This window comes from Rosa rugosa, chromosome 5 (assembly GCF_958449725.1).
Source record: "Rosa rugosa chromosome 5, drRosRugo1.1, whole genome shotgun sequence".
NCBI classification, from domain to species: Eukaryota; Viridiplantae; Streptophyta; class Magnoliopsida; order Rosales; family Rosaceae; genus Rosa; species Rosa rugosa.
Genome location: NC_084824.1, coordinates 36,091,896 through 36,119,542, shown reverse-complemented (window position 1 = coordinate 36,119,542; position 27,647 = coordinate 36,091,896). Strand labels below are relative to the sequence as shown.

The window sequence follows — 27,647 nt, the reverse complement described above, 5'->3', positions numbered from 1 at the left end:
TCATGACACAATGACCGCATGAGTTTTTTAATCATGTTCAATTAAAACCATCCGCCCACTGTGTAGGTCCTATGTTTGTAGGAATTTTGCTATTATTCCATCAAAGAGCGTACATGCTTTGCAGGAGGTTCTGTTGAAATTTGACAACAATCTGATGATCACGTGACAACCTTGTCCCACCTCCACAGGTTTACCCATCACCATTTGTAGCTAATAGAACGATTAGGCCATGACTCTTAATAATTAGCAATAGATAATTGCTCCTCATATTTGATATGAATCATGTCAGATGTAGTGCTGGTGTAGGAGTCAGAACTATAGCGGTCCCCCCTCCATGTGCAGCAAATGAGCCTTCGCGCCATTTAACTGAACGCCTCTTTGCTTCCCTTCGCTGCCTCTTGGAACGACACATATCAAAAAGAGATTGATGAATATCCCATCAACTTTTTGACCAAATGAATCCTGGCTTTGTAAACTTGTTCCTCGCGACTGGCTGCTCCGCGAAACATTGTTGCGCTTACCCTCCGCCTCATGAAGTCTTCAAGCTGCTCGCGACCCTTCGCGGTGATGAGAATGGGCCCCGGCTGCAAATGTTCGCGAACTCTGGTAATTATGCCAAGTATCCTCGCGAGTAATTTACAGCCTATGTATATATCATGCAGAGTGATCCATGCATGCATGAATGGATTATGGTTCCAACCAAAAATCACAATGCATGGCCATTTTTATGCTTCTTATTGAACGGCCACATGCGTTTCCTCTTTAGGCATCATGATCATGCCCCTGTAGCATCTTTATACAAATATGCCCTCTTCATCACTTCACATGCAATCCTAGATTAATTAATTAACAACTTCAGCCACATACTGGCTTAGTTAATAAAGTAATCCCCAAAAAGTTGGTCGGCCATAAGTACATGTCAGGTCGCGATGCGAAAGGCCACTGTGGGAAGGGAATAAGAAGTCTTCTTATTTTTCTTTAACTCGCGAACTCTTCCTGTAGGCCGCTGGGCTTCGCGAACAAACAGAAGTCTCCAAAAGAATTTTCCTCTTCAGCAAAGAACCTAGTTCTTTTTCTTTATTTCGCGGCCGCCAAATTACCTCGCATGTGCACATGCCTTGACACGACATCAGAGTCGAGTGGCCTCTCTCCCTCTTACTTATATATATATATATATAAGAACAGTGAGCATACGTATATTAATCAATCGCCAATTTTCCTCCGCGAGGCCGCATGTATACTGAAGCCACTTCACTGCAGCCCTCTCTTTTCGCCACAATTATTGGCAAAAAATAATAACTTGACCTCCTCCATTACTGATATCATTCTAGGCATATTAAATGCCTCTAATATATATGCCCAGGCCAAAACCAATGTCCTCTAAGTATATTAAAAAGTTCAAGCCACTAGTAGGCAAGAACACAATTGTTGCATCCTCCGCAACGCACAAACTTGAAACTCTTTTTGTATTTTTTTTTTTTTTTTTTTTTTTTTTAACTAATGCAAACTGAAAATTGATAGAGAATTAAAAGCAAAGAAAGAAGCTAGCAGCAGTGCGTTTGGCTAACCTCTAGAAGGCCACGGGGGAGGCCATCTATGCCTCACTCCAAGCTCCGATGCATCAAAATTCATGGCACGAAAATCCCTCTCGCGGGAGCTTGTAAGAAAATAACAAAGATACTTCGCGTCGGACACTTGAAAGAAATTTGGCTCGTAGAAGGAGTAATATTGCTCCCCAAGTATCTTTGTTGGTTGACGAAGCATGATCTTCAATTGTAATTTTGGAGATGATGGTGTTCCAAGATCGGCTTTGTTGCCAATTACCATGTCATAGAACATGGTGTCTTCAGAATAAGCCACGAATTGGCCATTAAATTTAACCACTTGTTGGTCTAAATTCTCCATGTCAAGGGCCTCAAAGAACTTGAATTCCTGCATATGATTTTTGGAACCAATAATCAAATTATAATTCTCATCATATTCATCATAGGTTGGCTCTGTGTCAAGATTGAACTTGGGGTCACCAAATCCTTCTTTACAAATTTCAAAGCCACTGACTGGCCTTGAAACATATATGAAGACCTTCAAATTGAATTGATTAATGAAGCCACAGATTGGCTTTTCAAGACCAAAACGTAATTGATAATCAAGTGGCCCATGCCTTAATTGGTAATTAAGTGGACCACACTCTTGACCCTCTGCATGATGAGGACGTCCAGCAACCATATAACAACTTAATTCATAATTAAGTTGGTTGTGGCTTTGATTACCTTGGTCATGATGACGTCCAGTAGCAGAGTCATAATTAAATTGATTATGCACCTGCTTTTGGTTATCAAGGGGGTGAACCTGGGCAATATCTTGCCCCCCAGGCATCTGGTCAGTAGCCACGTATTTGACTTGATCAGTGGAGAAATTAGATATTTGTTCAAAGACAATTTTCTTGTCAGAAGAACAATTTTGTTGATGATCTTCTCCATGTACAGCCTCTATGGCCGCGTGCGCTATGGCCGTTTTGGCGAGATTTTGTGCATGCGCCTTAGCCTTAGCCTCCTCAGCATTCCGAATCAGTTGCTGATCAAACTCGCGCATCTGTTGTTCTGATTTCGCGAGTGAAGCTGCCAGATGCTTCCGAAAATTGTCGTTGTCGACCATAAGGATGCGGAGTTGTTCATCGATGCTAGCATCCTCTGGGATGATGAGGGGCACGAACTCGTCATCAATGTCAGTATTGCCAGTGGTGGCAACGTTGGCCATCTTATCACTTTAGGAATTTCTTTTGGTAAAGATTTTCCCCTGACATCCCAATGATGGCAAACACAAAAAACTCTAGTATGGTCCCACTGGGCGTGCCAAAATGTTTGGCTCCAAAACCAGTTGGCTTGCAAACTGTCTCTTTTGAGCGAGTGATTGCGCAGGCGTGCCAGCACCGCGAGGTGCAGTCGTTGGGGTAGTCCCTTGACCTGACTTCTTCTTCAAGCGCTGTGGACGAGGAGAGCACCAACCTCGTCACAGGGTTCTTCTCTAGCCTTTCGGAAAAGGACTTTTGCCTTACGGATAAGGACTTTGGTTGTGGTCTCTTGCGTTCACCGAATCGATACTTAGTATTGTAGACTAAGCATAGCAATCATTGGGAAGTTTGGAGAAAACACGGGTTGCGCTAAAGCGTGACTTTAGCTTCGCTGGGTTGCGAGGGCGTTACCCTTGCTTCGCTGGTAGTAACGGTGGCGGTTGCGCTCGCAGTCGGCTCGCTGGGAGACTGGGACTGGAAGTACGGTCGCCGGGTTGGTCTGGTGATGCTGACAGTCGGCTCTTGGAGAGACTAGGACTGGAGCACGGTCACCGGGTTTCAACAAGGTTGAAGGTTTGCTCCGGGGAGGCTTTGTAATCGCTAGGATTGATTGATATGAGAGAGGTCATTTCTTGTATCGTCTTTAGCCTCTATATATAGGCTGTTTGCTGTAGATTCACTTTCCAAAGAGGAATGAAATACTATATTTTAGGCCACAGTTATTGGCCTTGAATCAAATCAAAACTCTTAATAGTTTTGATATCTATCGTAGGCAATAAGAGATTGACTCTGTCGTAGCAATCTTCTAGGCAAAGTTAATTACCTTTTAGAGTCCAGGACGTAATCTTCCTCCTGTCCGCGAGCTGTTGGATATGCACGTATATATGTTCATATATATCTCTTCGCGAGGACTCTTCACGAGCACTCGTATCTCCATGCAATAGACTTTAATTGCACACACACACACACATATATATATATATATATATATATATATATATATATATATATATATATATTCCTTGAAGCATGATTGCATACTTACTATCTCTCCCACGTCCAGCCACCATCAATTGCATGGGAAAGCTTAGCTGGTGGCCCACCTTGACTTCTTCCTTAATTGATCAAGCAAAGACCTTAATTGCATGGGAAATATATATATGGCCAACTTGATCTTCGCGAGCCAACCAACTCGTCCGCGCTCGCGTCGTTGATTATATCTTCGCGAGCACTCTTTAATTACAATATATATCTTCAGCTGCACGCCCACACCATTTATTCCTTAATCAATAAAAGCCCCTGCTTTTACGTCCACAACCTTCCCTCCTGCTCAATCTTGGTAAGCAAACCAACTCTCCTTAATTATCAAATATTTGATAATTAATAGTAGATCAAGGAATATTCAGATTTGCTTCAAGATTGCTTGGCCTCCAAGTAGGCTTTATTAAGCCTCTAAATAATATATTTCAAAATTATCAAAAATGTATAGCTTGGGCCACTGATATTGGCCCGGTTTCCTCCGAGTCCCCTTATCGGGAAAAAATGTTATTTTTGGTTCAAACAGGAAGAGCTAAAATTGGAGGTCTCAACCCAAAAGACATAGATTTGCAGATTGATCAATCCTACTCCCCATTTTTCTTTAACAACGAAGAGATCAGTTGGCATTTGGGTAGAGATGGTAGATGACGAAAGACTTTTCGTTTTGATCGGAAGAAGGGCAGAATTGGAAGTGAATTAGCAAGCAACATAGAAAACATTAAAAATAGAAAGTGGGAGTGTAGAATGTAATTTGGGGAGTGCAAATTTCACTTCCCTTTCTTTAATGTCAAACTATGAAACAATTATGGGCTTTGGAGTTTTGGGCTTTTGACCAAGTAAGTAACACGTGATCTGCTTCCGCTTTAAAACAAAAGAACGTCAAATATATGAACAAAGATTAGAGCCTTGTTTTCACAACGACTACTCCTTTCACTCAGCTGGGAATTTTGGGGCTTTAGGGATCATACGTGCAGTGTTTCAATTAATTTTCTTTGCTTGCCATGCGTGATTGGTTAGTCTCTAGATTTCGAAAAGCATGTATATATATTCATCTGTACACCAATTTTGATCAACTAACCAGCTTATGCAGCGCGGGAGCGTCCGGGTACGTTCTCATCGATTCCTTCGAAATTGTATAATTTCTCAGTAGTTTATATGCATAAGAACCCTAGAGCGCACCTGGGGCGCACTTAAGACACTAGGTTGGTGCGCAGATGGAATTTACGTTTCTTGCTTGATGGATTGTGATCTGATATGATTGCTGCTGTGATTGTGATTGTGTTTGGTTGAAATCATGTTGTGAAATGCATAATCCTGCAAAAGATTTTAACTCCTAAAGTCTCCCAAATCTGCAAATATCTGTTAAAATTTTAAACTGCAGGAACAGCTTGTGTTCTAAACTATATTCACAGGTGAAGACATAAAGTACTAGCTGCTGGTTCTGGAATATAGATGTTTTGATAATGAATTTTGCACACAGCAAACCATTGTTGAAACTTTTATCGTTCATGAAGTTACAGGATTAGGAAAATTGTATTTTTCTTTTAAGTCGCAATTGTATCTCTTATAGGAGGATTGACTATTGATGTACTTTAGAATGCAAAATAGCACACTACATTTTGATCAAGCATGCATCTGGTTTATTTGTTCTTTTCTTATCACACAGATTATGACTGAACATATAATATAGCAGCTTGATTAATATTGGTTTTGTGATTTGGAACCTAAAGAGTTTTATCATGTTCTAACACACAGGGAGACTTGATGAAAATAAAGAGAAATTGGGGCTTGATTCTGTCTTATTTTAAGTTATATGTCTGATTGCTATATAACTTGCAGATTGCTTTTGTTTTATGATTGTTTGTTTTTCTTTAAACTAAAACTCTCATAAAACTTCATGAAAGAAAACTAATTAGACTTCTTTTCTTTTCTTTTTTAGCAATGAACAACTCAGGACTAAGTCTAGCTACTATCAAGCCACTCAATGGACACAACTTTAAGAAGTGGAGGTCTGATATTGAGCTATACCTGGGGTTGAACAATATTGATAATTGTTTAACCGAAGAGGCGCCTGTGATCACTAATGCGAGCACAGCCCAGGATAGGGTGAAATATGTTGAGTGGATTAGAGCGAATAAGATGTCTCTGTTGATTATGAAAAGGCTTATGAGTGATTCTGTGAAAGGTAGCTTCCCAGATAAGGCAACGGCAAGAGAGTATCTGGACTCAATTGCAGAAATGTTTAAAGAAAATGAAAAAGTTGAAACTAGCATTCTGTTGAACACCCTGAATAATCTGAAGTATACTGCTTCTGTGGGAATTAGGGAGCACATAATGAAGTTCATTGATGTTGCTGCAAAGCTGAAAGACTTAGATATGCCTCTGCAAGACCAGCTTATAGTTCACCAAGCCCTGAATTCTCTGCCTAGTCAGTTCAACCAGCTGAAAACCACCTATACTGCCCAGAAGGATAAGTAGAGCCTGAATGAGCTCATTGCTGTGTGTGTGCAAGAAGAGAGCAGAATTAGAAGTGAGAAGGAAGTGACAAGGGATGTGAATCTAGTCAGTAAGCCACAGTGGCAGAAGAAAAAGGGTAAAGCTATGAGTGACCCCAGTAAACCATCTACTTCAGGAGTTAAGAAACCTTTTCAGACCAAGGGTAAGGGAAAATTCAAGTGCTTCTTTTGTAAAAAGGAGGGGCACATGAAGAGGGATTGCAACTCATACAAGAAATGGATTGCAAAGAAATCAGGTAACATAATTTTTCCCATTGAGATTAATTTGATAGATGTTACTCCTGATTCTTGGTGGTTGGATTCGGGCTCATCGATACATATTATTACTTCGATGCAGGGGTATCTAAGGAGCAGGACTCCAAGAAGGAGTGAGTGCAATATATGCGCTGGAAATGGCATGAAGGTGGCGGTCAAAGCTATTGGAACAGTTAGACTAGTCTTAGATAGTGGAAATGTTTTGGATTTAGATTCAGTTTATTGTATTCCTTCAATCAGAAGGAATTTAGTTTCGTTTACCCTCCTTGTAAAAGCTGGTTACAGCTTGAACAGTGATTTAGCTAGTGGAATAAAAATCCTTCATGCTTTAGTTTATTATGGTTCAGCTTCTTTGGTTAATGATTATTGGAAAATAAATTGCTCCTATCCTAAAGAAATACTGCTTGTTGAGAACTCAGAAAAGATAACTAGAAAGAAGAGAAAGTATAATGAAAAGTCAGCTTTTCTATGGCACAGGAGACTCGGACATTTCTCAAAAGAAAGATTGCAGTCATTAGTAAAAGAAAACATTATGCCTGAGCTTGATTTTAGTGACTTAGATACCTGCATCGAATGTGTGAAAGGGAAAATGACTAACAGTAAGAAAAAGGGAGCAAATAAGAGTACTGAATTGCTTGAGCTGATACACACAGATATTTGTGGACCCTTCTCTCATAAAACCATATGTGGAAACAAATATTTCATCACCTTTATCGATGACTTCTCAAGGTACTGCTATGTATACTTGATATCGGAGAAATCACAAGCACTTGACATGTTTCAAATTTTCAGAGCAGAAGTTGAAAAGCAATTAGATAAGAAGATTAAGATGGTGAGATCAGATAGGGGGGGGGGGGGAGAATACTATGGTAGGTTTACTGAAGCTGGATAGAACAAGGGTGCTTTTGCATTATACTTGCAAGAGCATGGTATTGTTGCACAGTACACTCCATCTTGGACCCCTGAGCAAAACGGGGTTGCAAAGAGGAAGAATAGAACATTGCTAAACATGATTAGAAGCATGATGTGCACTTCAGGTCTTCCAAGATTTTTGAGGGGAGAAGCACTTAAAACTGCTAATTACCTCACAAATCGAACTCCTAGCAAGTCTGTAATCAACACACCTTTTGAACAGTGGAATAAAAGAAAACCAAGTTTGCAGCACAAACATGTATGGGGTTGCAAGGCTGAAGCTAGATTATATAATTCTCAAGAGTCAAAACTCGACTCTAAGATTGTGAGTGCTTATTTCATAAGCTACCTTGATAAATCTAAGGGCTTTAAATTTTACTGCCCAAATCACAGTACTAGAATTATGGAGACTTCAAAAGCTGTCTTTGTCGAAGAGATGAATTATTTACACGATTTTGAAGATCTGGAGCTTGAATTTCAAGAAATACCAGAAGAAGATTCACCAGAAAAGTCTAATGTTGTGTCTCTTGAACCCCTACAGTTGCCGAATTATTTAGCAACTGAGACCTTACACTACTAGGATTTTTGCCTTAGACATCGGCCAAAAACCGATGTTAAAAAAAAAAACCATCCGATGTCTTAGTGGGTGATGTTAAAGATCACGAACAAAAAGACATCGGTCAAAAACCGATGTCCAGTTCAACAATAGACATCGAATAAGCTTATGGAACCGATGTAAAACAGTTATTATGATGACATATTAGTGTGTTTAGATATTGTTAAACCTTCATATTTTGGCATTTAATGCTTAATGAAGTATAGGTCCAATAGCATAAGTATTCATTTTAACATCGTTACTCATATTAGAAACGATGTTTTATATGGTATCAGACATCGGATTCTTTTCATTGTGCCTACCGTTTGTGAGGTTCACGCATATTTTCCATATATCCTACTATTTAAGATTCAATCTACATTCCTTAGTATATAATAAACGATGTGCATTATTATAATAAACATCTTTTCCTTTTATTGAGCGATGTCCATTTTACTATATTACATCAGATTTTAGGTTAACAACGATGTCCATATTAATATTAGACATCGTTTCCCAAATTGTAAATCGATGTCCACATTGATTCCAGACATCGTTTCCCAAATTGAAAATTGATGTCCACATTGATTCCAGACATCATTTCCCAAATTGTAAATCGATGTCCGCATTGATGCTAGACATCGTTCCCTATAGTTTACATCGACGTCGATTAGTTTTTTAAACATCGCTTCTTACTCAATACGTCGTTATCCATGAAAAACGAGACATCGATTTTAGTTTCGAAACTGATGTATTATCTCTTTATTGACATCATTTTTGTAGTTTAACACTGATTTGAAACAGGTGTACATACATCATATCCTTTATATGAGATGATGTCCAAGAAATTAATTATAGCTGCTAAAATACTTGTAATGCACATTCGACAACATGACATTCTGAATTAACTGAATATGGGGCATTGCATTAATTTCTGTAGAACAGCAGAATTGTTAATAGTTCCAAAAATAGGGAAAAACACCCCAACCTACATCAAGGCTAGCCCAAAATAGACCATTAATTGAAATAACTACATGCAGTTTAGTTCACCTGCAACTGTACAACGTTCTACTTCAAAATGGTTCTACAAAATCTAGCTAGCCTTACTCAAATTCACTTTGGTAGAGTCAGCATCTATAGCAAAGTCTGCAAATAGTCAGCTACTTCAATGCGGACCTCGTCAAGTTCCTCTTGGGTGTATACTTCCTGAGTCTTCGCTGCCCACTATGAATATATTCAATAGCATAAGTCCTAATCAACGGGTAAACTAGGATCCCAGATCTTAACCTGAAAGATTGCTGAAAGAATTAATATAACTCTTTACAGGATAGACTCTTGTGAATGGAGTTGTATGGTAGAAGCAACTAAAAATGCGAAGCTCACCGTGCAGTCTGCTCCCACTGATGAAGAAACCTGCGTCTTCACGGTCACCCACTAGATCCCAAACTTCCCTCCTTGTTACACAATGTAGAGCAGTGATAGGGCCAGTATGGCCTCTACGTACTCGAACATTGGTTTGGGTTTTCTTCTGTCCAGCTGCAGATAATTCTCGCTTACGAGATGTCCCATTTTCATTTGTAGCTTCATGACAAGAAATTATGGTGATGTATCGAAAAAACATAAAATGCAAGCAACTAATTTTATCAACTGAAATACCTGGAGAGCCACCATCAGAAGTCCATTTGCGAACACGACTGAAAGAGTTTAATCTGGTTGAATTATCCCTGCTGAACATGCTCTGAACCCAGCTCCTCCCAACACCGGAGGCCTCGGCAGGTTGCTGACTCTCAACTGCAGCATCTTTTGAACGTGGAGATGCTAATCCATGAGACATGGATTGGGCCTTGAAAGAACTGATTCCCCAGTAACCAATTCGTAGTTGTTGAACATGCGACAATAACCCCCTCAGCTTTATCTGAAAACCAGTGAAAAAGTTAAGGAACATCATCAGTTTATGAATTCAAGTGGAAAAGTGAAAGAAGAGGAAGGGGCAATAAAATAAAATAAAAAACACAAGGATACTACTGTAACTTGAGTAGAAACCAAAAGGAAACAAAAAATTTACTTACAAATTGTGTGTATCCAATGTTGTTCTTCTCAGCTATTGTTTCAATCATGTACCATGCATCAAGATCAGGAAGTCCTAGTCCAGCCTTCATGATGATATAAACCAAATTTGTTATTATTAGTCTTTTATGCTCATATTACAAAAAGTAAAGGAAATAATTAAGAGGTGCCAGGAAAAGTATAAATAGAGAAGAAATACAGAACCATGTGTAATTCCACCAAAGATAGCTGATCAGTCACCAAAGAGGCATAGTTGGCCGACCTGTAACAACAATAGATGATAACAGTAAGCAAATACTACTTTGCAACAGATAATATTTCACATGGCGCCCTAGAAGTTTCTTGTTTCTTGTGCACTAAGCAGGAGAGTAAATAATATTGTGGCATAGTGATCTAAATGACAACAAAAGAAAAAAAAAAATACTTATAGAGTATCCTCAGCTTCAATGGTACATTTTAATGTCAAAATTCTTAGTAACCAGATTCTTGATGTTTGTAAATAATGGTATTTTCCAATGTTTTCAAATGCGAAAGCGAAGGCGAAGGCGACCACCTAGAGCCTCGCGAGGCGAGTGCCTCAAGGCGTTGAGGTGACCACCTTTCCCATAATTATTATAATAATACACTACATTTATAAATAATATGAATATACTTAAATAAGGTTTCAAACAACACCCATATAGGAAAATCCAAAGAATCAAGCTACATTTTACGCATTTCAAGAGTCAAGAAATCCCTAAATTACAAGAGTCAAGAAATAATTTCAATGGTTAAGAGCAGAGCAACTAAAACCGATTTGGGCAAAACCCCAAACCACATTCAATGCCAAGCTGATCAGCCACAAACAATCAAGAAATCCGTAATTTCAAGAATCCATATATCCCTATATTTCGATACTTCAAACCAGAAATTAAAGCCATATCACTAAAAAACTCACACCAAAGTCATGAAGAATCTGAGTTCTTTACCTCAATGAAGCAGTCATGGAAAAAGAGACGCAGCAACTGAGACAAGACATTCCTCTGCTGGTCGTTTAATTAGAATATCTTCCAAGTTACTTTTCTCCAGTTCATGTAGTGGCCTGATTACTGGGTCCTGCAACACAAGTATTTTAAGCACTACACAAATTAAGACCAAGACATTTCTGCTAATTTCTTCAGAACTTTTGCTAGCAGAGTTTAATATTGTACTCTAACCAAGAAGCACATGACCACATTTGACAGAGAAGTTTCAAGATAGTCGGACTAAGGGACTTGTCTTTCCAAGAAGCACATGACCACATTTGAAGAATCATAATAATGGCACTCAAAGAATAAGAAACAATGGGTCCAGGACATATAAGAAAATGAGAATTAGGATACTATAAAGTAGAAAGACTCGAAGAGAGGCCAAGGGCCAGGTTAGTGGCTAAGGGTTTTACGCAGCAAGAAGGAGTTGATTTTACTGAAACATTTTCTCCTGTGTCCACCAAAGATGCATTTAGGGTGATAATGGCTTTAGTTGCTCACTATGACATGGAATTACATCAAATGGATGTAAAGACCGCTTTTCTAAATGGTGATCTAGAGGAGGAAATCTATATGAGGCAACCTGAAGGGTTTTCTAAAGCTGGAACAGAAAACATGGTGTGCAAGTTATGCAAATCCATTTATGGATTGAAACAAGTGTTGAGACAATGGTATTTGAAATTCGATGCAGTAGTGAGTTCACATGGATTTACTGAGAATCTGGTAGACAAATGTGTTTACATGAAGAGAAATGGCAGAAATTTCATTTTTCTGATACTTTACGTGGATGATATCTTGCTTGCCAGCAATGATACTAATCTGCTATCAGAAACTAAAGTCTTTTTATCAAAACACTTTGATATGAAAGACTTAGGTGAGGCTGCATATGTTCTCGGCATTGAGATCAAGAGAGACAGAAGTAGAAATCTATTGGGGCTTTCACAACAAAGTTATATATCAAAGGTGTTGAAGAGATTTGATATGCAGCAATGTTCAAATGGTGAAGCACCAATTTCTAAGGGAGATAAATTGAGCAAGTCACAGTGTCCAAGCAATGATTTGGAGAGGGAAGAAATAAAGAATAGACTATATGCTCGATTGGTAGGAAGTTTAATGTACGCTCAAGTATGTACAAGGCCAGACTTGGCATTTGCAGTGGCAGTTTTAGCAAGGTTCCAATCAGATCCAGGTTACAAGCATTGGATTACAGGCAAAAAGGTGCCTAGATATTTGCAGAGAACTGAGCATCACATGCTTGTATATAGAAGAGTGAAGGAACTGGAAGTTGTTGGCTATACTGACTCTGACTTTGCAGGGGGTTTTCCAGCATCAGGAAAATCGACTTCTTGTTATGTGTATATGTTGGCTGGTGGAGCAATTGCTTGGAGAAGTGTAAAGCAAACCCTCACGGCTACTTCTACAATGCAAGCAGAATTTTTGCTGTTTATGAAGGAACTTGTGAAGGGCTATGGCTGAAGAATTTTATTAGCCAAACCAAACTGGTTGACACCATTATTAGCAGACCCTTGAAGATATTATGTGACAACACAGCAGCAGTGTTCTTTACCAAGAACAACAAAAGATCTTCAAACTCTAAGCATATAGACTTGAAGTACTATAGTGTGAGGGAGAGAGTGAAACATGGTGAGATTTCTGTTGCTAATATTGACACCTTGTCACAATTAGCTGATCCATTCACCAAGGCACTCTCAGTTGCAGCTTTCCAAAAGCATACTGCAGAAATTGGTGTCTTACCTAGTTTAGATTGCTGAAAACAGTGGGAGTTGTTCTAAGTTTTCTGATTCTTTTGATGCTTCTTTAGTATGACATTGAGACAATGATTTCATTGTGTAATAAAGTTTTTCCCTATGGAAATTTTCAGTTAATACCATGGTTTTCTATTATGCTGCAGCATTATTTTATTTTGAGCCATAGATGCTTGTTTTAACAGCTGTTATTCTTATGAGTATGAATGCTTTTTGCTTAAATGTATGGCTTGATCATAATTATGAACAGAAAACATATCAGGTGGATTTATGGTGGAATCTATGTTTTCATGGATTTTGTTGATATATGCAAGATCATAAAGAAGGACAGTTTACTGAGCATAGATGTCAGATTCATGCAGGAGCTCAATTAAACATGTAGATCATATCTTGTTGGTGATTCATGTATTATTTTGCTGCTGCGTTGTGGTTATGGAATTCAATTAACTTGTTAGTTATTTGTTGTTCTTTAGCTCAATGTTGCAACAATATATTGACAGAGTCTTGAAATGGTTGGTGAGACTATGTGGTACCTTGTGCACACTTCATATTATTGCTATGCTCAGTTTATACTAGTTTTCTTGTCATGTAAATTTGTGATGGTCCAAGTGGGAGAATGAAAGAATGTATTGGACCTTATCACATATTTACTTAAGACAACAACTAGAGGATTAAGAGAAGAAATTGGTGCTGCATAGGACTCTAATTCTTGAATAGATATCTTAGATGTTTCTGATAAGATATTCGATGGAAAACCGTTTGCTTATCTGATATATTAGATAAATATAGATATGTATGCAAAAGAAGGAGCAACCTAGTGAAACACAAACACTCTTATGGGAAGAGGACTGTGTTTTCTGCTCTTATATAAAGGCATAGTCCCTGCACTCTCTCTACACCGAGTTACAAGAGTCTTGCCCCATAGAGACAACCAAGGTCCTGAGAGTAGTGCAGAAGATTGTTGCTTCAAGTTATCAAATGGCCTCAGGTCATTTTCTACACCAAACTCCAAACACCAGTTCATGTATCAAGTTATGTTATAATCAGTGTTTATGTACATTTGTGAGTGATTGCATATATGTGCTATATGTATGTTTTCAGTTTTCATAATCTTTAGATTAGGAGCCACTGGGGGAGTCCACTTCACACCAGCGGGGAGACATATATATATATATATATATATAGGATATTTCTCAGGTGCGGATGTCCGTACCGAAATTTCGGTACGGATTTCCCGTTTTCGACCACTTTCCAGCCACATTTTTACATCTTAACCGTTCAGTTTTTAGGTCCTAATGTATAGATCACCTCTGCAAATTTTCAGCCAATTTGGTGATCGTTAAGGCATCCAAAATTGCAATTTACACGAACGGACCGAATCTGTCGAACCAGAACCGTTCGTATTTGTAATGGTAAATTGCAGTTTTGGATGCGTTAACGATCACCAAATTGGCTGAAATTTTGCAGAGGTGATCTATACATTATGACCTAAAAACTGAACGGTTAAGATGTGAAAATGTGGCCGGAAAGTGAGAGAAAACAGGAAATCCGTACCGTCCGCACCCAAGAAGCCCTGTATATATATATATATGGGGCCTTCTAGTGAGGGATCCCTTTTTTTTTATCTTTTCTAGAGATAGGGCATTAGACCAACTTTTCGATCATATTTTGGCATCTCAACCGTTCAGTTTTAAGGTCCTAATGTGTAGATCACTTATGCAAATTTTCAGCCAAATTGATTATCGTTAAGGCATTCAAAACTGCGATTTAAAATTATAAGTATGAACGGTTCAGGTTTGACAAATTTGGTTTGTCCATTGATTTGATCTAGTTTGATATTTTAGCGATCACCGATTTGGCTCAAAATTTGCAGAAATGATCTACATATTAAGCCCTAAAAACTGAACGGTTGAGATGTCGAAATGTAATCGAAAAGTTTGTTTAATACCTATCTCTAAAAAAGACCAAAAAAAGGGATCCCTTAGTGGAAGTCCCCTATATATATATATATATATATATATATATATATATATATATTGATCGGAATAAACTTCATAGATAATCAAGAATACAATGAGAATGGGTACTATGGTTTTCTAGCATCTCCCAACAAAGATTAAAAGAAAACGCCGCCCACTAGACTTCAAAAGTCAAAGTCCATATTGACACACTGATGGAGCCAAAGAGGCCCCCTGACTCCAAACAAAGAAAATGCTGACTAATTTTCAAGGCTTCCTTTGCTAGGCGATGTGCAACTTTACTACAATCTCTCTTCACAAGTTAAGCGCCAACTACAAGAATTAAAGGACTTAACTAACTGCTTTACTTCATCAATAATATGACAATATGAACTTAAATCAACACTGACATCATGCAACGAATTGATAACTGTTAAAGCATCTCCCTCAACTTCCAAGTTATTAAAGCCAACATGTAGCAGAAAACACAATCTGCACCGGTTGAAACGTCCGAGCGAGAAACCTTTCTCCTCGTCCTCCCTTTGTAGCCGCAAAGCCGATCTTGCTCGTCTCCCCCCTGTTATCGGATCTCTGTTCCACTACCTTGAATTCAGATTAATTCCTCGATTTGGATTCTTTCTTCGCATTCTGTTTTGCCATCCTTGTTTCCCTCGATTCCCCCAATCCAATTGTTAGGTTACCGTACTGATTTCTTGTTGCTGTTGGCGGCCATGGCTATCGGTGGTGCTGCGAGGCAGTGTGTGTCGATGGCGGGGCTCCTTCCGGCGTCTGATTGGGCGGCGGTGGTCTCAGTGCTTCAAGACCCTCCCTTTCGAGGAAGTTCTACGGTTTGGCTCATTGATCCGGGTGGCGATGTTGTGGTGGGCAGTGGAGACGGCAAGACCGGAGCTGTAGACGGCAGGGTTGCTGGTGATGGAGGTGTCGCTGGCTTGGAACCTATGGCTGCTGGCGGCTCGGCTCCATGGTGGCTAGGGTTTGCCATGGGCCATGGGCTTTTGGTTGGAGTTTGGTTGGCTATTGGGCTAGGGAGCCCGATAGTTAGTTTTCTTTAGTTTCTTGTTTAGTTCTCTTTTTATTTTCTTTTCGTTGTATTTTAATAATGAAACGGAGCTCGATAGGGAGGGTTTAGGGTCCATCTGAGGCATTTTTTTTAGTATTTCCCTACTCTCTTTCCCTACCGTTAGAGCGTGTTGTGTTTGTCAGTACAAGGTTACGTTTAGGTACTCATTTTATCAAGGCCACACACGTGGCGGGTTCCTTTGTAACTTTGTTGGCCAGAGTAATGAAAGTGTTCACGTTTCTTAAAATAAAAAAATTAAAAAAAGCCAACGTGTAAAGCAAACTTGAGGCCATGCAGCAACGCCAAAGCTTCAATAGCTCTTGCGGAGAGATTTCCAACTTGGGGAACTGTCATGGCACCTTTCAAAATGCTTTGACAATCCCTGAACAGTGAACACAACACCCAGACCACTCACCCATTCTTCGTGTCACAAGCTCTGTCGAAGTTGAGGTTCAAGCTTCCCACATTTGGAGGCTGCCAGCCATGCTTACTGCCTTGTGCAGCAGGTCCTGATGCAGTCGCAGGCAGGTTGGACAAGCTGCCTGCAGTGACAAACTCAAGCTGCCATTCGCCAGGAGTGTTCACCAATTCTGCCGGCGCGGCCGACTTCAATTCCCGGCCCTTTGACCATGTCTATGCAAATTTCGTTTTCAATTCTCCACAACCACCAAGCTAGAAAACCAAATGATTCCAAGTCCTCCCCAACTGAAATGATACAAACATGTGAAAGAAGATCAAAGAAAGAAGGTTCAGACCACACCTTGCACACCTCATTGAGAAAAGACCTCTTCCGAACTTGACGCGCACTTGGGCAGTCCTAAATGATGTGAATTATTGACTCCTGCTGCGCACCACATGCACTGCCAACAAGTAGCTTCATATATGATTTTCCTCCTCAATAGGCTCTGAGCACAAGGGAGAAAATTGTTGGCTGCTCTCCATAAAAAAATCTTGATCTTATGTGGGACATTACTTCAAAAGTTAATCGTTTAGAGGATCTACACCTATTTCAATATATATGTGCTAGAGACTGTGAGGAAGGGATTATGTATACAAGAGAATCCATGGACAATATTGATGATGGTGTTGGCGATGGTGGTGTGCGTATTGGTGCCGGTATCGGTAATGTTCTTAGTCATGGTGATACTTTTGGTCTTGGTGAAGGTTTCAGTGTCAGTACATGTCCGTACTAGTGATGGTGATGGTGAGGAAGACGATGACGATGCGGTCGAAACTAGTCCTGCAAGTGAATCAACCACTGAGGAGTTGGAGAAAATGACACTAGAACATGTGTTATTTGTCTTGAGGAGATTGGTGGCGACGCCATGCCACTCGGTTGCCTTGCTTACACCTTTATCATGAAGCTTGAATTGATGAGTGGTTAAAGATCAATCACATTTGTCCCTTGTGCGGTTACCTAATGCCTTGCGATGCAAATATTCTGTACATTAAACTATGAGCACAAGAAGTCTATAGTACGTGCTGCTCCTAAGGGTACAAATTGAACTGGTAGTTCTCTTGCTACTGAATCAACGATGCATATCCCTTTATTAAGTGCATATGATTGCTTCTACTAGATTGTACAACCATAGTTACCTTATGATACTTTTATGATTGTGAATGTAATTTAAAAAATGCCCCAGACTCCCTGTAATTACAACGATTTTATACCAACTAAAAAGTATGTACACTAATTATTAACCTAATATTTATTAATTTCACTCTGTTAAGAAAATGGCTCTACAAGTTCTTTTCACATTTTTGCTAGATGAATCCGAATGTTGAAGCTTTAGAAAGACATGCATGCATATGAATATATGATATTGTTTTCCCTCTAGCTTGCATCTGTTTTTCCCAATATTTATTTCTTCACTATTAGATATGCCGATATGGCATAACAAACATCTACACAAAGTAAATTGGAAAGCAAAATGAGTAAACACAGGTATCAGATCAAGAAAAATTGTCTCTGATCGTGATGATCGATCCAATTGAACGTGCACCTATTCTTATAAGAAAATTTTCTTACAAGAATAGGTGTAAATTTTAAAATTTTATCGAACGCTTCCGTGCATCATTCACTGTGCCTCCGATCAGTAATGGAAAAATAAAAATAAAAAGAAAAATTAAGGTCCATAATCAGTAATGGAAAAATTAAAATTAAAATTAAAATTAAGGTCCATAAGGAAAAGGCGGCTCCTTCTTTTATTTGGAAAAGGAGCCTTTTCCTAGTCAGTTTAGGCGTAGGAGGTTTAGTTTGGGATTGCTGTGCTGTGAGGGGAAACACTTCCGAACTTGCTGTGAGAGGAAGCACTTCCGAACTTGCTGTGAGGAGAAGCAGCTGAGGTGTTTGGTAAACTGTTTTTAAAAGTGATGTGAGGTCCAAAAGCAATTTCTAGGTGTTTGGTAAGTTGCAAGGCAAAAGGGTTAATTACATATAAGTGTATCTTTGAATGTTTTTTTAGCCATAAGGCCACCAACTAATTTTTTCCCTCATAAGGCCACTAGATTAAAAAATGTGTTATATTTTAGATATAAAAACTAACATATTTACATAAATGCCACTAGAGTAAAAAGTCAACAATCATTCTCTCTCTCCTCTCCGGCGAGGTCTCCGGTCAACTCCGACAGGTTTCCGGCCGACCTCCGGCCAACTTCCAACGGATCTCCGGCCGACCTCCGACCAACTTCGGCGAACTCCGGCGACCACAAAAGCTACTGTCACTATCACGAAAAGCTACTGTCACTAGCAACAAAAGCTACTCAGGTGAGATTTCCAGCAACCTCCGGCGAGGTCACAAAAGCTACTGTCACCAGCAACAAAAGCTACTGTTACCAACAAAAGCTACGCTCCTCAAAATCAAAAGCTACTATCCCCACCAATAAAAGCTACTGTCACCAATACGAAAATCTACTCTCACTAGCAACAAACGCTACTGTCACCAATACCAAAAAGCTACTTCCATAGTTGTAAAAATGCTAGTACAATGGAGAAAAGAAATCATATTCAATAATAAAAAGTATCCAAGGTTGAACAATAATATAACTATGTAAAAAGCTACTTCCATAGTTGTAAAAAGCCACTAATATAGTTGTAAAAATCTATTGCAATAGTCGTATAAAACTATTGTCAATGTTGTAATGCTATTGTCATTTTTCAATGGTGACGCCCTAATCCCATAGACATAATTTTGCCATCTTCAGCGCGAGACTTCATTTCCACATTTCTTGGTTAACCAAATGATCTCTTGGCCAATGGAGACTTCAATATCCAAATTCACATGAGTTTTGAAATCTACCACTACAAATGCAAAGGGGAAGAATTCTACAAGGACAAAGATATAACAAAATGTTAGTATTTGAAATGAAAATTAAAAACTGCAATGTATCGTTGTGCCGCAAACGTGGCACTCTTTACCAACTAGATAATAAAAAATAAGCAATCTAAAAAGCACCTATCATAGGTACAGAGAGCTACTATAACACACGTACAAAGCTACTGGACCAGTAGCTACTGACATAGGTACGGAAAGCTACTATAAAACATGTACAAAGCTATTGGACCATTAATAAAAAGCTACTGATATATGTATAGAAAGCTACTATAACACATGTACAAAAGCTACTGGATTAGTAATAAAAAGCTACTGATGTAGGTATAGAAAACTACTCTAACACATATACAATGCTACTAACATAAATACTGATTACACAAAGCCAGCTTATTATACATGTTGATAGTGTAACACAAATTCCAAATAAAAAATGCTAGAGATATAAAATCATAACAAGAAGAAAATTGAATTTCATTCATGATCATACTTTTTCAATTTGATAAGGTATTGACAAAAGACCACTTGAAATCAATCAAAACGAAAATAAAAAAGCTACTGACATCAGATTGAAAACATACTAACATAAGAATAGAAAGATACTATCACTGTGTTGAAAAACAACTACAACAGTGCTATTGACTTGAAATCAATAAAAAAAAAAAAAAAAAAGCTACTGCATCAACTTTAAAATATACTACAGTAGCCATAGAAAGCTATTATTTCTGTAGAAAAGCCGCTATAACAATCATGTAGATAGACTTGAAATCAATCAAAATAAAAACAGAAAAGTTACTGACATCAGCTTGAAGAGATACTAACATAGACATATAAAGCTATTATCACTGTGTTAAAAAGCCACTATAATCGTTATAGAGAGGTATTGACTTGAGATCAATCAAAATGAAAATAAGTTCACAATACTCGTTCATCTCTACAGATCCACAATACTGAATCATCAGTACTGAAATACATCTCTACAGATCCACAATACTGAAAATGATAATTATGCTAGCACATCAGTACTGAATCATCATAACCCACTGATAGGAGCATTTTAATGCGACGTTTTACTTGCTTTTCCCTGCATTTCTTGCGTTATTTCCTTAATAAAACTCTGTTTAGGAAAGTTTCCATTCTTTGATTGGGAAAGTTCCTATTTGTAGAAAGTTTCTATTTTTGTAGTTTCTATTTATCATTTTTAGTAAGTTTCCATTTTTCGGTAGTTTCTATTTTTCATTTTTAGAAAGTTTCCCATTTTCAGTTTAGGAAAGTTGTCATTTTTCATTTTAGGAAAGTTTCTATTTTTCTTACTAGTTTCTATTTTCAGGACCTCCGAGCTAAAAAGTGGAAATGAATGCACAAATGGAAAGAGGAGCTTGCGAACATCAAGACGAACAAATATGAGAGAAAACGGCCCACACATTTGAGCAGAAATGAAGAAACAAGCTTTCCTAGTGCAACCAGGAAACCCTGCGAAATGGAGGAGAGCTTACCAATGAAGTTTCCAACGCAACTATGAAAAGAAATGAAAGAAATGAAGTGTTTTGCGTTGGAAAATAAGAAGGCTTGAAGATGAAGCAACGAAGCCCAAGAACTCTATGGATTTTCGGCAAAATGGATCAAGGCCCACCAAAGCCCATGACATTAGGGTTTGTGACGCAAAACCCTAACCTTAAAGATGTTTGCCGTCCAAAGCAATGAGAGAAACAAGGAAGAGGCGTGGAAAATCAGAATATTAAAGAGAAATTCGGTAGAGATTTTTGAGGGAGAAATAAAAGGAAGGAGAATATATGTTGAACTCGAAAATCTCTCAAAAGAAGTCTAGATACATTCCTTGAAACCCTTGTACATACATGTACATTTGCAAGCATAATTAGCTCTAATGGGCTACGCTCATTGTACCGCCAAAGGTACTAATTCCAACCAAAGGAATGACATGCAGACACACCGCCAAGCGGGCTACAGCCCCAACGTCGGACCACCTCCAGATCGGCGACGACGCGCCGCCACGCGCCGCGCCAAGATGGCGTCAGAAGCTTCTGAAACTGGGAACTGAAGCATATCAGTCCCACATCGAAAACAAAGAGAAGATCAACCTCTTCCTCACCTATAAAAGGTCCTCTCCTCTCTCCTCATTAATTACGCATTCAATACTTTACCTACTGTTACTCTGTCAACATAAATACATTGACTAACTTAGGCATCGGAGAGTTGAAGACCGCCCAGCGCGGTCTCCCTCTGACGCCCCTTTGTATTTTACTTGACAGGCAACGGAGGCTCTGAGAACACTAAGTATCGATCCGCCCACCGGATCAGCGTTATCAAAGGTTCAGCTACCGCCGAACTTTTAGACATTAACATTGGCGCCGTCTGTGGGAACCCTTGAACAAAAGGCCATCCCACCACAATCACCATGACTAACGGTAGCGGGGGAAACGCTGAAGAGCAGGCAGACCATCCCGCCGTCCCCCAACTTCCCGACCCAGCAGTAGGCGTTAACCGCGCACTATTCACAACCCCGGCCAACCCCGGCGGTGAGGCAAATCCAAGCAGCAGCCGTCCGCCGGTCCAAGATCTCGTCACTATGTACGAGCTGGCACTGGCGGATCTTCACAAGGCAAACAAGGAGCGTGAGGCAGAACGCAAGGAAAAGGCTGAAGCCCAGCGGCAGGTGGCTACGCTCATGACACGTTTCGAGGAATTAAAGAAGACACTGGGGGCCACCGCCCACCCAGCACAGGGCGAGCAGTCACATAGCACCAGGCATAGCCGACCCGGCACCGGAGCGTTGGGACCGGGGCCGGTCATACAGATGCAGGTGCCGCTGAACCCGCCCGAGTTATTGGGAATGGGACCACCGCCCATACCCCAACCCATGTTAGAGCAAGAGGCGGAATCACTCCCGCACACCAACCGCTCGGAGTCGGGGACCGCGAACGTCCCGCCTGTGCCGAGGCGCGGGCTGTCCCAGCGGGTTGTTCAGGCTGATTCCACCAACGATGCAACCGCCCAGATATTGGAAAGGATGCACCAGTTGGAGCAGAGGTTGATCCGGGCGGAGTCAGGCGTCCCAGCGCCAACTCAGAATCCGCTTTTCGCTTCCAGACCCGGGCCCTTCACCGCTGCCATTCTGCAGGCTGTCAGACCGGCATATGCAAAAACCCCAAAGATGGCGCATTACGGTGGAATGTCCGATCCCTTCGTCCACATGGACACCTTCAAGAAGGTCACCAACAACAAGGGATTCGACGACGCCACCTTGTGCCACTTGTTTAGCGAAACGTTGGATGGCGAAGCAATGAACTGGTTCTTTGAATGTCCGCCGGGGTCTGTCAGTTCATTCAATGCACTATCCCATGCTTTCCTTTCCCGGTTCATCTTATTATCCGCTGGTCATCACAACACAAGTCAGCTGTTCAGCGTCAAGCAGGGGGAGGACGAGTCACTGAAGGCCTTCGTCACAAGGTGGCGGGCGGCAGCATCTCAGTGCCGTGACCTAGACAAAACGATGGCGTCGGCGGCCTTCAGGAAGGGACTGCTCAAGGGACCGTTCCTCTATCACCTCAACTACAATCATCCCAATGCGACGTATGACCACGTCATGAGTGAGGCGGTCATTCACGCCCAGGCGGAATTCATCACATACGGAGAAACCCCACCACCACCACTAACACCAAAATCAGCACAGCCATCTTCCAGCCATCAGGAAACCGCTAGCAAGACCCCCTCAGCACCATCAACTGACAAGAAAAGGGAGTGGCAACAGGGCCACCACCAGAGCAAACGGCAGAAGGACCAGCAATACCATAAGGGAAACCGCCCAACACATGGGGATAACCGCAACAAGCAGGCGGAGTCCTCGCAGCGGTATGCAGTTTTCACTGTCCTGACTGCCTCATATGAAGACATCTACAATCAGTGCAAGGATCAGATCCCACCGCCACCCCCTCCAAAATACCCAAAAACAGGCAAGCCCAGGAACACCGGCAAGTGGTGCAAATACCACGAAGACAGCGGCCACAATACCAACAGTTGCAATGCTCTCAAAACGGCCATTGAGACCCTATACCGTGACGGCAAGATGGACCAGTTCAAGGTGCGTCAGCCACCACCAGTAATTGCCAACGTTGAGACCTTGGGCCGCATCAATACCATCGATGGCGGCGCCCCAATCACCAGCATGTCTCACAGGGCAAGGAAGCGCTATGCACGCGCTAATCACCCAAAGGAAGTCTGCAATATCCGCTACGAAAGATCCGCCAAACTCCCGAAATCAGGTTGGGAACCTATTACCTTTTCGGAGGAGGAAGAGCGCGGAGTGCATTTACCCCATGACGACCCATTCTTGGTCGATGCCATTCTGGGCAAATTCTCGGTGGGGAGAATTTTGGTGGATAGCGGATCCGCCGTCAACGTCATCTTCAATGGTTGCTACGACCATCTCAAGCGGAACAAAAAACTGTTCCAGGATCACGAGCCACTGCTCAGCTTCTCCGGTGACGTCACACAACCGCTGGGGTCAGATTACATGCGGCTGGTTATTGGTACTAGCCCTTGTATGGCGGAGGTACATACAGAATTCATTATTGTCGACTGTTTCAGTTCGTACAACGCCATCATCGGTCGACCTGCACTTAACAAGCTCAAGTGCATCATTGCCGGGTACATGCTCCTTATGAAGTTCCCCACGCCCAACGGCACGGGCTGTGTCAGGGGAAGTCAACAGCTGGCACGAGAGTGTTACTCGACAACTTTAGCGCGGTCGACGCGCCGCCATGAAATTCTGACAGTGGGTAATGAGGCACCGCCACCAAATATCTTTGAGGATCTTAGGGATGAAGAAGAGAAGTATGTAAGGAAGGAGCCGGTCGACCCTGACACGTCACTAAAGGTTGTCTGCCTCTCGGATGAACACCCTGAGCGGACAGTCCGCATAGGCGCCCATCTAATCCCAGAGGTGGAGGCAGAGCTCACTCAGTTCCTACGTGATAACGCCGCCGTCTTTGCATGGTCATACGCGGACATGCCAGGTATCTCTCCTGACATTATCACTCATAAACTGACCATCAAACCCTCCTTTTATCCCATCAAGCAGAAGCGAAGGGCCTTTGATGAGGAAAAATACCGGGCAATCAGAGAGGAGGTCGCGAAACTCCAGGACATTGGGTTCATCCGCCAAGTTATCTATCCCCAGTGGATCTCAAACCTGGTAATGGTTAAGAAGGCCAGCGGCAAGTGGCGGATGTGTGTCGACTTCAAAAATCTCAACAAGGCATGCCCAAAGGATAGCTTCCCGCTACCTCGTATCGATCAACTAGTCGATGCAACGGCCGGACATGAGCTCCTCAGCATGATGGACGCTTTCTCCGGATACAATCAGATCAAGATGCACCCCAGCGACCAGGAATGCACCACCTTCACCACCGACAAAGGCCTCTACTGCTACAATGTCATGCCTTTCGGTCTGAAGAACGCCGGTGCAACTTACCAGCGGTTGATGAATGCCATGTTCGCTGAGCATCTGGGAAAAATCATCGAGGTCTACGTGGACGACATGTTAGTCAAAAGCGTAAAGGCCAGCGGACATGTGGCAAACCTCAAGGTCATAGTAACCATTCTCTTGGCCTACGGCATGCGCCTCAACCCAGAGAAGTGTTTCTTTGCGGTCACCGCTAGCAAATTCTTGGGATACATCGTCAGCGAGCGAGGCATCGAAACTAACCCAGACAAGGTCCAGGCCATCCTTGACCTGGCGGACCCTGAGTATAAGGTACACGTCCAGTGCCTCCAGGGCAAGTTAACCGCCCTTTCCCGGTTCATCTCTCGACTCACTGATAAGTGCGCCCCATTCTTCAAACTCCTCAAAACAACGCACAAGAAGGTCATCGACTGGAACCCGGAGTGCCAAGCGGCGTTCCAGGGCTTAAAGGAATACCTGGCGGCAGTCCCTCTCCTTTCTGTTCCTGTGCAAGGAGAAACACTATTCATCTACCTGGCGGTTTCTGCATCGGCGGTAAGTTGCGCCATTGTCCGGCGGGAAGGCCAAGATGAGCTTCCAGTGTTTTACGCCGGCAGAGGCATGAACGGTGCAGAAACAAGGTATCCCCCCTTGGAGCAGCTGGCCCTCGCACTTATCGTTGCTGCCAGACGCCTCCGACAATACTTCCAGGCTCACACGATCCATGTGTTAACCAATCAGCCGCTGCGGCAGGTGATGCAGAACCCTGAACACTCGGGGCGCTTCAGCAAGTGGGCCATCGAGCTCAGCGAATTCGACATAGATTACAAGCCAAGAACCGCCATGAAAGGCCAGGCAGTGGCGGACTTCATCGCTGAGTTAACCGAGCGACGGCCGGAGCCCAGTGTTGAGACAAGTCCCGGAACAGATATAGTAACCGTTGAGGAGCCAGCTCCCCCACAGTCAGACTGGAACCTGCATGTGGACGGCTCCGCCAGCGCCAAGGCCAGCGGCGCCGGAATCATCTTAACAGGACCCGGGGGACTGAACGCGGAATATGCGTTAAAATTCAACTTCAAAGCTTCGAACAACATGGCGGAGTACGAGGCACTCATCGCCGGTCTACTCCTCGCCATTGACTCAGGGGCTGACAGCGTCAACATATTCAGCGACTCCCAGCTAGTCGTTAACCAGGTCAACGACAGCTTCCAGGCCAAGGACCAGCAGTTAGCGGCATATTTGGGGTACGTCAAAACGTTGCTAAAAAAGTTCAAATTCCACAACATCACACAAATCCCCAGGGAAAAGAACGCCAAGGCTGATTCACTGGCGAGACTGGCAACCGCCCAGCCACATCAGAGTCCAGCTGACACAAGGGTAGAATACCTTGACAAGCCAAGCATCACAAGGACCCTGGCGGAGATCTTCAACATTGACGTCAACTCCAGCTGGATGGACGAGATCATTGCATATAAGCGCAACGGCACATTGCCAGAGGACAAGATCCAGGCAAGACAGCTCAAGCGGCGAGCAACCCGCTACAACATTCAGAATGGCAAGCTGTACCGCCAGGGGTTCACCTACCCCAACCTCCGCTGTCTAACCCCAGAGGAGGGAAGGACCGTCCTGATGGAAATCCACGGCGGAGAATGTGGAAACCACTCAGGCGCCAGATCATTAGCCAACCGCACATTGCGACAAGGCTACTTCTGGCCCACACTGGGTGATGACGCCCGGAAGATCTCGAGGTCTTGCCACAAATGCCAACAGTTCGCAGATCTCCCACACGCGCCGGCGGAACCTCTGTCAGTAATCATCGGCCCTTGGGTTCACTCCACGTGGGGCCTTGATTTGATGGGAAAATTCCAAACCGCCAAGGGCCAGTTCAAGTACATCATTGTAGCCATCGACTACAACAGTAAATGGATAGAGGCGGAGCCACTAACGGCGATTACTACCGCCAAGGTCATTCGTTTCCTCTGGAAGAACATCTACTGCCGCTATGGTGTCCCGCACGCAATCATTACAGACAACGGTACACAGTTCAACAACAAGGAACTCATATCGTTCACCGCCAACTTGGGCACCAAGCTAAGTTTTGCATCTGTCGCCCACCCCCAAACCAACGGCCAGGTCGAAGCAGCAAACAAGATAATCAAGAAGCTGCTAAAAAAGAAGCTCGACAGCGCCAAGGGTTTATGGGCGGAGAAGCTCCCAGAAGTCCTATGGGCCATCCGGACAACTCCAACTACCGCCACCGGCGAAACTCCTTTCTGCATGATGTTCGGCGCAGAGGCGGTCCTACCTATTGAAGTAACTCAGCCTACCGCTAGGGTCGAGGGCTACTGCCCAGACACCAACGGCGACGGCATCAATCTGGACAGGGACCTCCTAGAAGAGAAAAGACTCAAGGCCCATTTGCGCAACTTGCAAAACAAAAGGCTCGTATCGCGTTTCTATAACGCCAGAGTCAAGGCCCGGAACCTCCAACTGGGGGACTGGGTAATGAAAGAAGTCATTCCACCTCCGACCAGGCTCCGCCCAACTTGGGAGGGCCCATACAACATTGTGGAAGTCGTGAGCCCAGGCACCTTCTACTTAATGGACAAGGATGGCGTCAAATCGGCCCACCCTTGGAATACCGAACACCTTCGGTATTATTACAAATAGTCAGACCGCTACCCAGGAGCATCTTGACTTAGCTAAATTTTTGTTTAATATTTAGCTAAGGGAAGCTACCCGACGGGTACTACCCCACTTTTGTACGCTGATCAATCAGCTATCAATGAAACGAGGAATTATTCAAACCATTGTTACCAAGTCTAGCACTGAGGGCAACTGGCAACGCCAGCAATCGTCAGCGGACCT

The 27,647-nt window shown here is 42.2% G+C and overlaps 2 protein-coding genes across 3 annotated transcripts; one reads left to right on the top strand and one right to left on the bottom strand.

Moving 5' to 3' along the window:
* Positions 1-5,770: 5,770 nt before the first annotated feature.
* LOC133711590 (uncharacterized) lies at positions 5,771-6,307 on the top strand. The gene has a single exon (XM_062137695.1). It carries the CDS (start codon positions 5,771-5,773, stop codon positions 6,305-6,307), a length of 537 nt encoding a protein of 178 aa, XP_061993679.1.
* Positions 6,308-9,011: 2,704 nt separating this feature from the next.
* LOC133710692 (DENN domain and WD repeat-containing protein SCD1-like) lies at positions 9,012-11,561 on the bottom strand. Of its 2 annotated transcripts, XM_062136825.1 has the most exons (6): positions 11,143-11,560; positions 10,379-10,436; positions 10,177-10,260; positions 9,764-10,022; positions 9,491-9,688; positions 9,012-9,394 (listed from the first exon to the last, which is right to left on the bottom strand). In XM_062136825.1, exons 1-6 carry the CDS (start codon positions 11,190-11,192, stop codon positions 9,390-9,392), a joined length of 654 nt encoding a protein of 217 aa, XP_061992809.1. In that variant the 5' UTR covers positions 11,193-11,560; the 3' UTR covers positions 9,012-9,389. The 2 variants fall into 2 exon arrangements, with proteins under 2 accessions (XP_061992809.1, XP_061992808.1); XM_062136824.1 differs by having other exon boundaries at positions 9,491-10,022; positions 11,143-11,561.
* Between the last annotated feature and the right edge of the window lie 16,086 nt (positions 11,562-27,647).

Coding starts and splice junctions, on each gene's coding strand:
- LOC133711590 (XM_062137695.1), top strand. CDS start 5,771: ATGAACAACTCAGGACTAAGTCTAGCTACTATCAAGCCACTCAATGGA.
- LOC133710692 (XM_062136824.1), bottom strand. CDS start 11,192: ATGTCTTGTCTCAGTTGCTGCGTCTCTTTTTCCATGACTGCTTCATTG. Junction 10,261..10,378: donor CTTTGGTGGAATTACACATG/GTTCTGTATTTC, acceptor ATCATCATGAAG/GCTGGACTAGGACTTCCTGA. Junction 10,023..10,176: donor ACATTGGATACACACAATTT/GTAAGTAAATTT, acceptor ACTGGTTTTCAG/ATAAAGCTGAGGGGGTTATT.